Consider the following 13,728-nt stretch of genomic DNA (forward strand, 5'->3'; position numbering starts at 1 on the left):
ACAGACGAACAAATTGAGAAGATAAAATAAAAGATCAAAAATGAGGTTATTTATTGACAATACTTTCGTTGGCGTCATCTTCGGACACGGAATCCGCGTCTGAATCCGAGTACTCAGGCTCATTCGGATCATAATCCCACGTCGAGGCCGGCAAGTATCTCACAAAAGCATCAAAACTCGGGCGTGGTTCTGGTTCCATACAGGTATCATCCAACACGCCACTACCAGAACAACCCTCCCGTAGCGTCCTCCATGTCCTCCACTTCATCACCCACTCCTTCCAGACTTTCAAGGCCGCTGCGACCTCCGGTGTTAAAGTGCGGGACGGTTTTGTGGGTTTGGGCCGCTCCAGAAAAGAAAGCAACAAGTCGTCCATGCCAAACCGAGGTCTTGGCTCCCCGTCGACATAAAAAGTAATGTCATCAAGGATGCTCTCATACAGCATCAGACCGAAGCCTCGCGACAGCCACCCGCCAAAGTCAAGTAAGGCCCAGAGCGTATTAGCAAGGTACAAGCCATAGCGGTCGGCGTGGCCAAGGGTGTCACGGCGGCCCGCGTGGATATGCATGCCTCTAACGGTTCGCAGGTCGGTCGGGCCTGTCCATGTGTATTGAGCAAAATCGTCGTCATCGTCGTTAGGCGGCGGTCCTGGGAAAATATCCTCTTCCCCCTCGGCTCCGTAAGGGAGGTCCTCGTTGTGGGCAATCAAGAACCGTTGTGCACCACGGTCTGCTCGCTCCCATCTTTCCTCGTCCGTCTCCGTTTCCTCCTTGGATGTTACGCTGATTATGAGATGTCGGAGTGAGTATCTGGGAGGGCTTCTGCTTCTTGAAGAAAAAAGACTGCCGCGATTTTTTCTTTGATAAGCGGGAGAGCAAAGGCCCCGAGGTCCCAAGGCCAAAAAAGACACTAACAGGCGGTAAAAGTTCCATGAGCCGGGAGGGGGATTGGGGTAGTACTTGTCGTTTGCATTAAAGTTGGACGATATACCGTGGAAACGGCGTAAGAACTCCCCCTGTCTTCCTACTGTTTCGACCTCATCGTCGATGTCCTCTACGTCCATTATGCGGAATGATGCCTGGAGAGTGTCGAGGTTGAACTGGCTTGGGAGTGGACAACACACCCAGGTTGGGAAAATGCCGCATTTGGGGATGAAGACGATGTCGATCTCATAGGGGCGGGATTTTTGGGCAGCAGTAGGTGAATGTAGTAGATACTGGACGTCATCGCGTAGGATCCGGCATGTTAAGAGGAGTGGTAGAGCGGGTGGTTGAGGTGATGTGGCTGGTATCCAAATGTCCCAGTCATCGCGGAGCCGGACACGAGGAGGATCTTGGTAGAATAGGTCGAGGTGGTTATAGAGTGTTGCTGTTGGTGTCCAAATCACAGAGGCTAGGATTTTGTGGCGGAGTTCGGGTGGGAGGGTGGTTAACGACATGGTAGTCTATGAGCGTTGCGTATGGATAGGTGAAGAAAGGGCTCCCTTTATTCTGGGGACCCCGTTGTAACAAGAAGAAAAAGAAGGGGTACCGCGGACCGTAGAGTTTCACCGCAAATCAAGAGCGCGGTTATGTGGGATCGTGGTCCAGGGAAAATTGGTGACAATGTTGGAGAAAGGACAAGCCGTCCACTTTATACGCATGCGCCTTTCATGCCAAGCATTAAAACGACTGTTGGGGAGTTCCCTATAAGGGGACTTTCACGGGAAAGATTGCATTCTGTGTGCTCACTACGGGTGCAGTCATCATTAGCCACATGGCATGCTACAGTTACTAGCAGAGATGGGGAATTGTAAGGGGTAGAATCTTGGTAGTTGGTATCTCGAACTAACACTGCTTCATTAAACGTAAACGCCGTCAACCTCATAAAAGGACATCCCCCTTATAATGGCCTCCTCTCCTCCTATTCCCAAACTCGTCTTGATCCCGATCGACAATCCCATCAACAAAAGAGAGTGGATATCCCATAAAAACGAACAGACCGCGGTGAACAAAGGGAAAGTAAGAAAAATCAAAGAAAGAAGGTCCCATCAATACCTGACAGTATTCGGACTTTCATATGGATCCCTTCCCATACTATTTCCATATCCCCCACCACCCCCATGAACACCATGTGTAGTACCATGTCCATAGGGATCCATAGCTCCCATCTCGTTCGCCTCTTGGTACCCGCCCCCCATCATACCACTCTCCAATCCTCCCGCCGTATTCGTCGCGGCATGAACATCCCTCCACTGCTGCCTACTCTTCTCGGCATCTCTCCTCGCCAGCTCTGCCACATACGTGGTCTTGGGCATCCACTTCTTACTCTTCCTCGGACTGACCTCCTCCATCATCTTATCGATCTGCTCCAACGTGAGTCCCTTCATTTCGGGGACCAAGAAATACGCAAACAGCATCGAAAAGATACACAGGCTTCCCCAGATGAAGAAGATCTTGGGGCCCAAGTTTGCTGAACCCTTTGAGTTACCGACCATGTAGGGAGCCACGACGGCGATGATGCAGTTCCAGAACCAGTTACAGGCCGTAGAAATGCCCACGCCGCGCGAGCGGATCGGTAAAGGGAAACACTCGCCGATGACGACCCACCCCGTGGGGCCCCACGTAGTGGCGAAGAAGAAAATGTTGATGCAGATGCAGGCGATCATGCCGCGGACGGCGGCGGGGTCGTTGGCGTCGATGCGCCCGGCCGTGACGCCGACTATGGCGACGATGTATTGCATGATGATCATGCCCATGGCGCCGTAGATGAGCAGGAAGCGGCGGCCGAGATACTCGACGGCTACGAAGGAGATGGGGGTGGAGAGCACGTTGACGAGGGTGGTGACGAGGGAGATGAAGAAGGGGTTGGAGATGGTGCCGAGTTGTTGGAAGAAGGTAGTGCCGAAATAGAAGATGAAGTTGATTCCTGGGAAGAAGCGAAAGGTTAGTTTGGTGTCAACATGACATCTAGAAATTATATATCCCCTATGATCCCTAGAGGCCAAAGAGAAAGGTTACAGAGAAACCGAAAGAAAACTTACCAGTGAGTTGCTGCCACATTTGCAATCCACAACCCAAAATGATACGACGTATGTTGCTATTACCCTTGCGCAGCGAGCCGTGGAAACAAGCGACCCACGATCCGATATACGACGTTTGCGGAACGACCTGCATCTCATATTCATGGTTCGCCACAATCTCAGCCAGCTCGTCCTTGATGTACTCCGACTCAATCGGCTGTCCACGAACATAAGCCAGAGACTTGGCGGCTGATTGAAGCTGACCCTTCATAACATGGTAACGGGGTGACTCGGCTAGAGGAGAAAAAAAAAGAGGGGGGGGGGGGGGTGGTCAGTATATCGAGCTTCAAGACAAAATTCCAAAGCACCGCGCAACTTACGCAAAATGAACAACCCGGTTCCCAAAATCAATGCCCACAAAAACTGCACACCAATCGGAATCCTATACGAGCCCGTATCGTTTCTATCCTGCGTGGAATACACAACGCAGTTGGCGAGCAGAATTCCCACGGTAATGCAGAACTGGTACGCCGACACCAGCGCGCCACGAACCTTTCTGGGGGCGATCTCGGACATGTACAATATAATGACGGTTGAGATGAAGCCTACGCCCAAGCCCGCAATGAGTCGACCAAACACGAACAGAACCGTCTGATTAGTCGAGGCAATCTGGAGAACGCAGCCGACGCAGAAGATGAGACAGCCGATGATGATGGTCAGCCGACGGCCGATGAAGTCGGCAATGTCACCGGCGATGAGGGCGCCAAAGAAGGTGCCGCAGGAGAGAATCGAGGTCATGAGAGATTTGGTCGACGAGGGTAAGCCAAAGTTGACGGGGTCGATGCCGATGGGCTGTTTCCTGTCGTAGTCGTACGAGTAACCCGTGTAGAGGGTGATAAAGTAAGGCATGCCTAGCACGCCGTTGATCCAACCCGTATCATAGCCAAAGACTAGAAATGTCGCCCATGAAAGTTAGTATTGGCCTTGAGCAACAAGCACATGAGGTTCAGACTTACATAGTCCACCACATGCTGCAAAAGCGCAGATAAGGTAAGCCTTCAAGGTGACCGGGGCCTCTATCCTCGAAAGATCCGCCGGCCCCTCAAAGGGGAGTAAGGCGCTGACCATCCTCCTTCGATTCCTTTCCCAGTTAAAGCCCGAACCGAGTTGGTGATCCTCCTATCGAGAAGACTTCGCGTACCCAAAGCTGTAGCAAGTCGTCTACGTGGCTTTCGAAATATCTATGTCGACGTTTATCTGTTGGACCAGGAACGGATTCTAAACATCCGAAGGGTTCGTATATCACACACGCAAGAAAGACAGCAACGAGTCAGAAGGAAAGAAGAGTCCCCAGAAGGGAGCTCGAGGCGTGTGTATGGTGTGCGGGATGTGTTATAGAAAATTTTGTCGAATCCCTCGGCAAGAGTAAAGCGGGAAGCGATACATGGGGATCGACTATACTGTGTAAGACAAACAGAACCGGGGCCAAGGGTCATGGAGTCTGCCGTGCACTAAACCTGAAAGGAACTACAAAAGACGAAAGCGAACGAGGAAGGGAAGGGTGAGAACACGGTTGGGGGGTGTGGGAGAGTGTCCGGTAGGGGTACTAGCTGATAAAATGCCGAGCATGGGATATAATCAAAGCTCACGCCTGTCCGTTCTCTGACGCAAAAGCAGTAGAAAGTGACTGGGCAATGAGCACACCACTTGGCAAACTTCCAAGAGCGTGTGTAACAAAGAAAGGGAAATGGAAAGAGAAGCACTCAGATCGCGAAAGAGAAGGAGAGGCGGCCATACGACAATGGAGAGGGATCGAGAGGGTCCGGAAAGTGTGGTCATGCTCAGGACAATTTAGAAGACCAAGAATTTAAGACATCCCAAGACCCCGGAAACAGACGAACAAGCGTCCCTCGAATGCCGAGCGAAGCCTGGACTTCATTTTGATACGCACTGTTGGCTTATGCGAGCTACGCCACATAGGATTGGGGCCATCTTTTGCTTTCTTTTTTTTTTTTTTTTTTTTTTTTCTTTTCAAGACAAGTTGGATAATCCTAGGCTACCCCTGACAGGTCGACAGCCGTAGCACAACGCCATGTTCCTCGCCTGCATACACGCAGGCCCTTAAGTACGCAGCGGGTCATTTCTCGCTGCGTCGCCCTTTGCCCACTTGGGGCTCCTGGAAATGTCTCAGAGCCAGTAGTTTAAATGGGATAAACCGTTAGCACTCCCGGAGACAGGTTTCAGCGGATGATTCGCGGGTAGCGCTTGTGCAATTCGGATATCGGTTCGGGGAGGCTGACTGCTTGAGGAGGTCTCACCCCTGAATGGTATGTTTCTTGTTGGAAATACCTACATTGGCTGCGCCAAGCGCAACTCGCGCACACACAGAGTGAGAGAGAGAGAGAGAGAGGATAGTAGAAAGGCTGCGTACATAGGCCATCTCGGTTCTGCAGCTTACATGACAAAAGGGGGGCGAAGTCAGACTTTGCTTGTGCTGGAAGGCAAAGCCGATATCTGGACGAAAGCGTGACGTCTCGTCTCTTGTGGCTGGTTGCCAAGACGAACCGCGTCTCTTTGAATCATGCTTGCCATGTCACTGGAGAGTTTTGAGAATGACTGACAATAGTGAATCAGAACGTGGATAGTGGAACATGCGGGTTTCATTTCGACTGGTATCTCTTGGCTGCGGAGGCGAGACTGGGAGTTCCGGGAGATGATGGAGCTGAATACTGAAAGAGAACTGACTAGGCAAGAACATGGGCGATTGATAGTGCAAGTGAACCAAGAAGCCACCGAGCAGATCAACCGAACAAAGAAGCCGGGTGCAACGGTGATCATCGGGGAGAAAGGGCATGACGGGTGATGTGTGAATCTCCCTGCGAGCCCTGTTCCCGCATCTGGATGATCTGGTCGAGGTCCAAGGTCGGCAGGGTCGTATCCTCAGCCTGGTGATCGACACGATGCCGTATGTAGGGTATATACTCTGGAGGGTGTGCTTCAGCAGTGAAGGATTGGGCCATCCGCGTTTTGCTTGCCGCCAAGTGTGCGTTAAAAAAGGGACGTTGATGTGCTTGTGATATCACGATCAATGTGCATGTATGATGCTGATTTGAGAAGTTCTCTTGGACTTGGCAACTGTCTACACCAAGCTATTAGGATATTGTGCACAAATCCCGGAGCCAAAATACCTGGAGGCGGCTGGAAGCCTACAGTACGGTGAGTGTTTCGACTGTTCAGGCAGCCTTATCCCATCCACTGGAAAGGGATTCGGCCGATGAATAAAGTGATGTAATAAGATATATGTATATGATGACAACTCTGCCGTACCGCCGCGGGTCGAAAACAAAAATGAGACCTCTGGCGGCGCAAACACCGGCACCGTTCCGCAGCTAGGGCAACGGCTGAACCGGCGAAACACTGTACTTCCAAGGGGACTTACCAGTGAGATCATGGAAGATGGTGTCACCGACCGACGGTATGCTCCTAACACAGTCAGTGTCGCCGCACGTCACACGGCAATCAAACATGAGCTCAAAACGGAACATTTTGTGCCTCGCCAGATTGGCCATCATGGTAGAACGATAGAACAGACAGACACCTATTATACCTACCGTGTCTAACTTCTCCTACCTACTACCGACCCTGGGCAGACACACGCTTCTTTCTCTGTCCTTCTGCCGAATAACATGCGTAATCTTGTGAACGGCAGTCGCGGGAAAGACGAAACGGGTTGTGAGCTTGAAGGCTATCATGGAGAAATCCATGGCAGATCTCAGTTCCGTCAGTCAATCAAGTCGATCGTGAGATCCTTCGGTTCCGAGACATAAAAGAGACGTGGCCGTCGAGAAAAGAGGGAGAAAGAAAAGATGCACAAAGCAAGCGCCACAGGACATAAATTGTAGACCGCCCGCGTCGATGCCGTCGTTGCGCTTTGTTGTCGGTTGTTGTTCAACATGCCATTCTCGTCGGCCCTCTCTGCTGGTCTCCTCCTCCTTACGTTTAGGGCCCTGTGAGTGTGCACCTGAGCCACAAGCAGCTTTCCAGTCCCAGCAGGAAACTGTTCACTGTCAGACATGCCGTCGATTCTTTCGATATGACGTTTCGACCGTTTACCAAAGCAAGGCGAGGGAGATACTGCGTTACTTGGAGTCGTGAATTTTGTGATCCTGTTCCGGCAAGAAGCGAATCACACAGTAACAAATGCGGTGCCGTTGAGCCGGCTCACTTCGCTTGCAAAGGGAAGAGAAAGTTGGCGAGTTCTGGGGCAGTGAACAGCCAGCCGAGAGTCGGAAGTGAAGTGTGGGACGAGACTTGAGTCGGTCCAGACCCCAGAGTCGTCCCACTTCCCCCGCAGCGTAGAGATAGCTAGCAGCGGTCCCCAAAGTTCACTGCCCTGAGACTGGACAGTGGACTCGAGTCGATCCGGGGCTCAAGCGGGGATATGTACCTACCCCGCTCCACCAGACTCATGCCCTGGTTCAACCCTAACCCGACACAGCTTAGTATTCCCCAGATATCTGAGCAAAAGCCCCACTGCCTCTAAACAACACTTCATCTCCCGCGAGGTCGCGATAACCTGGACACAACACCACAGGCGTTGAGGAGCCAAGACGATAACGCCGGCCCTTTTGACTCCTTGAGCACGAGCCGAATGCCGAATTTCTCGGTTCTGTCTCGCCATCAGATTAGTTCTAGCTCAGCTCCAGGACCCCTTGAACTTCGTCTTGCTATCCCATTTCGCGAAATCTTGGCTTAATAGTTTGGTCTCGGGCCAGCCACCAGAACTCCACGGTTATCAGTCAGAATCAGCCGACTTCATGTTTGTGCTTTTGAGGCTTCTGCATCCAGAAACCTGGGCATCATGTCTTGTGACAAGCGGGGCTCCAGTTCGTTTCTTTGCCTACCTAGAGAGGGTGATTCTTCAAGCCCAGCTCGAAGCGGGGGACAAGCCGAAGTTGACCGGAACCAAGCCGCGGCGTGTTTGTTTATGACAGGAAGCCAAGAATATCTTTTTTCTCAAATAAGAGAACTACCTCCAGGGGCATGTAGATGCGTTCTTCATGCAATGCACCTGCCATTTTCACAGTGGTGGCCCTAAGCACAGTGACTACCAAGTCCTGCACCTGGTAGTGGGTGCTGCATCTAGCAGTGTGCAGCGTGCACGACAGTCTTCCTAATGATCTACACGCTGCTGTGCCTACAGTAGTAAGGTAAGTAGGCATGCTCAGATATAAGAACTTGCATACTTACAGCATACATCCCCTCACATGGTAACATTGATGCAATCACTTTGATTTGCAGTCAACATCTACATACACTTCACACAATATAATCAAACCCAATTCTGACCGGGGAATTTCTCTCCAACCCACGCCGTAACTTACTTCCTCTTCACAAGGAAACTCTGTGCGAATTAGGTAATAACCGAAGCAAGGTACCTCCCGTCTCTTCCGACCGAAGCTGAACACACGCAGGCAACCAACACCTGATTTCAAGTTGGAGTCCTCAGTCAAGTCAGACAAGGAACGCAGTCTGTCTCTGCCTGCGCCTTACCTAGTCCGGTAACACCAACCGAAATCTTTTTTTGCCCATTTCGTGTGCGTACTATTACGCCCTTAGGCCCTTGAACCCTGAGGACATATACTTGGGTGGTCCTGGTTACAAGAATCTACCGACAGAGGCAAGGGCGGAGTGGGCAGTTCAGGAGGAGCGAAGGGAAGAGAAGGGGGGCAAGAAGAAAGAAGGTGCCTAAAAAGAGAGAGACGTATCTGTATCTGTTGCATTCTGTACCTGTTGTGTGATCACTATTCGGTGAGCCTCATCATCCACCAGCAAAGAATAGCGACGAAGCAGAGAACATCAAGCCACTTGTGATGACCGCATTTTCACGAGATTATCTTGAAAAGTGTACTTGAAAACGTGATTTCGGTCATGGACAAGGTCAATGGAACGAACGGACATCCCGCGAGTGTCAAGTAATCTGCACGCATCATTCCTAGGTCCAGGTTCGCGGATACGGGACGATTTGGTCACAAAGGTCTTGGACAAAATTCGCAGGATAATAACATCATTAGGGATTTTTATACCCTCGTGCCTGGTACAAAGAAGTATCGACACCACGTGGGCTGTTGTCTGATCGGGCCGTTCACTTTCTTTGCGGACGGGGCTAGGTCGAAAGCCGATGAGAGGGATAGATGGTGAACAGTCGCTCGTTAACAAAGAAACTGAAGGGTTGATGAGGCAATGCAGAACGGAAAGTGCCGGTGTCTAGATACGGTGTGGTTGTATGAGGTGCGAATTCCGGGTTGTGCAACTGTCATAAGCAGATTTCCGACGTTTCCGAGTGTATATGGAAATTGTATCCGTTCTAAGAAGGTTTATGTTGAGGCTCAGCTGCAGTCCATAAACGAGAGTTTACGTGTTTCCAGATATCACCGAACCATGGGATTTGGTCAATTGGTGATTCACATTGAATATATATTTGCTATATAACAGCTAGACATGATAGTCAATAGAGGTGACTACATCTACTGCACCATGAATTGAAGCACCGACATCCCCCTCTTCTTAGATACCAGCCACATTATCCCTTTTAATGCCCTGCCTTTGATCCGATTTCATCGCTGGTTGGACATACGCATGCCCTCTAATCGGAAATCTAACCTCGTCCCGCCTGCTTTCCGTGTAGCACGCAACCCGAACTGCCTGTCGACTATTTCCCGTATCATACATGCCATTTTCAGCAACTCGCCCAGTGTCTAAATTGTGAAGTCTCCCCCAAATACTTCACGGTTGAACGTGTTGATTTGCGTTGGCGTTACTGTTGTCGCCAAATTTGATCCTTTTTTTTTCGCCAATTCAAGTCCGAGTAACTTGGTTCCGTGGGTCGGTTGTCATCTTCCCCATCTCTCATCTCATCATAGCCGTCGTCTCATTGTGGGTTGTGATTCATCGTCCAGGGCGGCATTTTGTATCTGAAACCATCATATCCATTCATCGTGTCGAACCTTCATTCCATTTAATTATTTTGTCGTAAACCATTCCTGGTCGAAAAACCCCATATATCCTCCACATCCATCGTACCAGTTCATCGTCCGGTATCTCAAAATCCGAATATTTTACCTCTTTCCACCTCCTCTCTGCTCCTCCAAGCAAGCAATTATTCGATGTCCTACATCCAACCCCCAAATCTCCATAATCCGAACAACGCCATAGTCCAGCAGCTTAACCCTCAAAGTGAAATCTTGCCGCCGTCAACATGCCGAGTCCATCTCTGGGCGCGATATACCGCCGGCGGTACGTGTTTGTGAAGTCTTGCAGTAGAGTCCTGACATGTCTCATGTTCGAACGATCGCCTCCCTGCAGCTTCTCGTTGATCTTGGCCATGAGCTTGTTGGCTTCAGCATCCGTGATAGTACCGGCTGGCAACATCCTGATTGTGCGGTCAACCCAGGCGGACGTCTCAGCGGGGAGAAGCTCGAACATGCCCAGCAGAACACCACTACCGTCACTAAAGCAGTCGCGAGGGAATGTGATCATCATGCCCGCCAAGGTCTGCTTGATGAGCGCCTCACCCTGGCTGAGCAGGAGCTGCCTGACGTGCTCACGAAGCTGTACGCCGACTGCACCGAACTGCTGACTCGATGAGGCGGGGTTGTCACCGCCGTAGGTGAGAAGGTCGCGGATATAGTGAAGCGCAGCCGAAACGGGCTCCTGCTTCTCCAAAGACAAGGCCGAGATGGCAGCCTGGAAGATCGGGGTAAAGAGGGGAGATGGGATCAACCTCTGAGGGTAGTAAAGAAGGGCGTCAATGAGAAGACGGTAAAAGTCTTCAATTACGTCGGGCAGATCGATGGGAGCAATGTCACTCATCATGCGGAGGACATTGGTCGCTTGCGCCTCGAAGAAGCCATAAATGCTATCCACGATGCCATCTTCGACATGTTCTCGGTCTTCTGAGAACTCGCGCAGAATAGCGCTCGACGCCCACAAGAAACAACCCTGCTTAGACTTAGCAAAGCCCTCTGCCAGCTTGTTGGCCAATGGCCCGAGTAGAGGCGTAATGGCTGTCCTGTAAGAGATGACCATGAAACGCCAACATCTGCAAATCCGCTCGCAAATCGGGACGAAGTCGATAAAGTTGTCCAGGATAGTGGCGAGGATAGGGAACACTTCTTGCCAGTACCGAACAGCCGGGTTATCCGAGTTACTAGGCCAGTATGGCACGACGTTCTGGACATATTGGGTGAGGAGGTTGATGTGATCTAGCAAAAGCGTTAGTCAATTCGGGCGTACGTATGTAGTTCAGGGCATTTGAACTTACCAGCAAGCTCCAACTTGGAGGTATCATCGGTAGCGTTATTGGCCTTGGTCATCAGGCGTTGGACTAGAGGATCGCAATAAAGCTTGAGAAGGCTATATATATCCTCCGTCTTTTGCACACTAATGACTGTCGCTACACCCTCGGTCAGATCTTCCTTGCTATGGTCGCTGAGCGTATCAAGGATGGAGTTGTAGAAGCCTTGCAGCTCGATGGCCTGGGGACCCAACAGATGCTTGCAGTCGACGCAGAAGTACTTGAACGACTGGGCAGCAGCGCGCAGAATCTCCTGAGAGGGAGTCTGGAAAGACGCCAAAACGTAGGAGAGCTGGGGTTGAAGGTAGTCGGGGTGGGCCGATGTCCATTCTGTATAACGACCAAACACCATGATGGCTGCAAACCGCAACTTCTCGTTGTTGACAGGAATTTGGACCAACAGAGGCATGATCTCCGGCAGGACGATGTTTTCTTCTTTATCCACCAGGCGACCCAGAGCTCGCAGGGCAAAGAGCGGCGCCTCAAGCGACTGCCAATGAGGCACTGCTGACTCTGTCGCCTGGCCGCCAAACTTCTCCCTCCAAATCTTAATAGCCTCGTGAACCTTTGTAAGACATTCCGTAGTACCCATTACCTGGCAGGCATCTTTCATGGTGTCGCCCATATGATGACGGAACTCGCGGAACTTTTCTTCCTGTTCGCGATCTCCATCGAAAAGGTCAAACTCATTGGGGTCGTCGGATTCGGGGTACTCGAGCTGCTTGAGAAGGACGTCGACGAGCTTGGAGTAGACATCCAAAAGTTGTACCCTAGCTGCGATGTAGTGATCCAAGGTGAGGTATTGCTTCAACTCATACCAAAAGTTGAATGTGTAATGAATGGCATCCCTTTCCTTATCCCTAGCACAGCACTCCAGCAGAGCATCGACCAACGGGCGGAAATGTTGCGGCTCGCGCGCACAAAGCAAAACCCAGGAGTCACCGGCATCAGCGAACACTCGGGTGATGGCCTTGAACCCTTCGATATCCTCCTCATCGGCCAGCGCTTGGATGCGCGGCCTTAGCTGAAGGACCTTGGGAAGGAGCGCCTGAATAGTCTCGAGGTTATCGTCCACGTCTCTGGTTTCTCTGCAAATGATGCCAAGGCATTCGGCAGCCGCCTGCAAGGACCTGTCGTCGGAAAGCCCATTGATAACAGCATCAAGAAGAGGCGAGTTCACCACCACGGTAACCGGAACCTCGCGAAGCCATGAGGTAATGCACTCGAACAGTTGGGGGTTTGTAGCAGCAGCAGCTGGAGGCTATGTTAGTCAAACATGGTATAGCTGTTATTTGAGTGATACTTACGGGAAGACTGAGCATAGTTGATGAGAAGTCCGACAACCTCATTCGCGTTGTCGGCAAGCAGTTCTGATGTTCTTTGGATGAGCTCTTCTTCCTGTTATGATCCCAAATTAGACTCTGATCCAGGCTGGTGCCACCAACGTGGCTGGTCGAACTGGAGACAAAGGCGAGCCGCGACATATCGATCCACATACAGACAAGGTGATTTTGCGGCCTTCCGTGACCTCTTCGGGAAGTACTCGTAGGAAGTCCAAGATGCAGGCGTGGCTGGATACATCATCTCCGAGGGCGCTGACGACGGTTTGCAATACATCCTTCCAGGACTGCATCTGGATGGCTAGGATGGCCAGACACACGCATAGTTGGACTCGGACGGGCTTGGGGCCACTGGCGAACTTCTTGAGGAGGACTAGGATCTGGTTGCGAAGAGCAGCATGTTCACTTTCGGGAATTTGCGTTGCGAGGTCGTAGGTAATCTGAGAATCGTGAATGTCAGCGTTGCGCTACATACAAGCGTAGCGGTATCGTCGTGATCCAATGGGTATCTGTACCTTGCCCTTCAGTGTCGTTGCTGCGAAGAGTTGCGCCTCGGCTTCGGGAGAGCCCTGCAAGATCGATATTGTGGTAGTCCAGGCCTCGTTCTACAGTCGATTGAGAAATGCGGGTTAGTCACATGCGAATCATAGGTGTGTTGGCGTCGAAAGAGCTGAAAGCCCAACTGACCGACTTCTGAAACTTTTGCAGGTAGTCCATGGCGGCCTTCTTGGAACCGGAGTCACCACTCCGCATCGTCAGCATGGCCTGCAGGACATTTGGGGTGGTGAAGCCGTCTGCGGCGCCGTTAGAAGCCATGTTGGGCAGCTTGGAAATGTGTATGATGTGTGATTTAGCCCGAATACAAGTGTTGTGGTGGCAAGTGTTGCGATGCGGTGTTGCAAGTGGAAGCTATCGCTGGGGTATCGCAGGTCGCAAAGTGGATGGATCAGCCCCTCCTATTCGACAGGAGTGTTGTCCGACTTATCGGTCTTGCGACGCGATGGAAGCTTTCAGGATATGTTGTTATAAAG

The 13,728-nt window shown here is 51.3% G+C and overlaps 3 protein-coding genes across 3 annotated transcripts; all 3 read right to left on the reverse strand.

Annotated features, from left to right (window-relative positions):
* Window positions 1–46: 46 nt before the first annotated feature.
* Window positions 47–1,438, reverse strand: NEUTE1DRAFT_99376 (uncharacterized protein; the record flags this gene model as incomplete). The annotated part of the gene is made up of 1 exon (XM_009851157.1): window positions 47–1,438. One exon carries the CDS (start codon window positions 1,436–1,438, stop codon window positions 47–49), a length of 1,392 nt encoding a protein of 463 aa, XP_009849459.1.
* Window positions 1,439–2,029: 591 nt separating this feature from the next.
* NEUTE1DRAFT_145262 (uncharacterized protein) lies at window positions 2,030–4,129 on the reverse strand (the record flags this gene model as incomplete). The annotated part of the gene is made up of 4 exons (XM_009851158.1): window positions 2,030–2,907; window positions 3,023–3,295; window positions 3,382–3,951; window positions 4,018–4,129. The coding sequence occupies 4 exons, from the start codon at window positions 4,127–4,129 to the stop codon at window positions 2,030–2,032; spliced, it is 1,833 nt and encodes a 610-aa protein (XP_009849460.1).
* A 5,878-nt stretch (window positions 4,130–10,007) lies between these two features.
* Window positions 10,008–13,513, reverse strand: NEUTE1DRAFT_79064 (uncharacterized protein; the record flags this gene model as incomplete). The annotated part of the gene is made up of 6 exons (XM_009851159.1): window positions 10,008–11,265; window positions 11,325–12,611; window positions 12,665–12,755; window positions 12,856–13,137; window positions 13,213–13,302; window positions 13,385–13,513. The coding sequence occupies 6 exons, from the start codon at window positions 13,511–13,513 to the stop codon at window positions 10,226–10,228; spliced, it is 2,919 nt and encodes a 972-aa protein (XP_009849461.1).
* Window positions 13,514–13,728: the final 215 nt, after the last annotated feature.

This window comes from Neurospora tetrasperma (genome assembly GCF_000213175.1).
Source record: "Neurospora tetrasperma FGSC 2508 unplaced genomic scaffold NEUTE1scaffold_2, whole genome shotgun sequence".
In the NCBI taxonomy this organism is placed as follows: domain Eukaryota; kingdom Fungi; phylum Ascomycota; class Sordariomycetes; order Sordariales; family Sordariaceae; genus Neurospora; species Neurospora tetrasperma.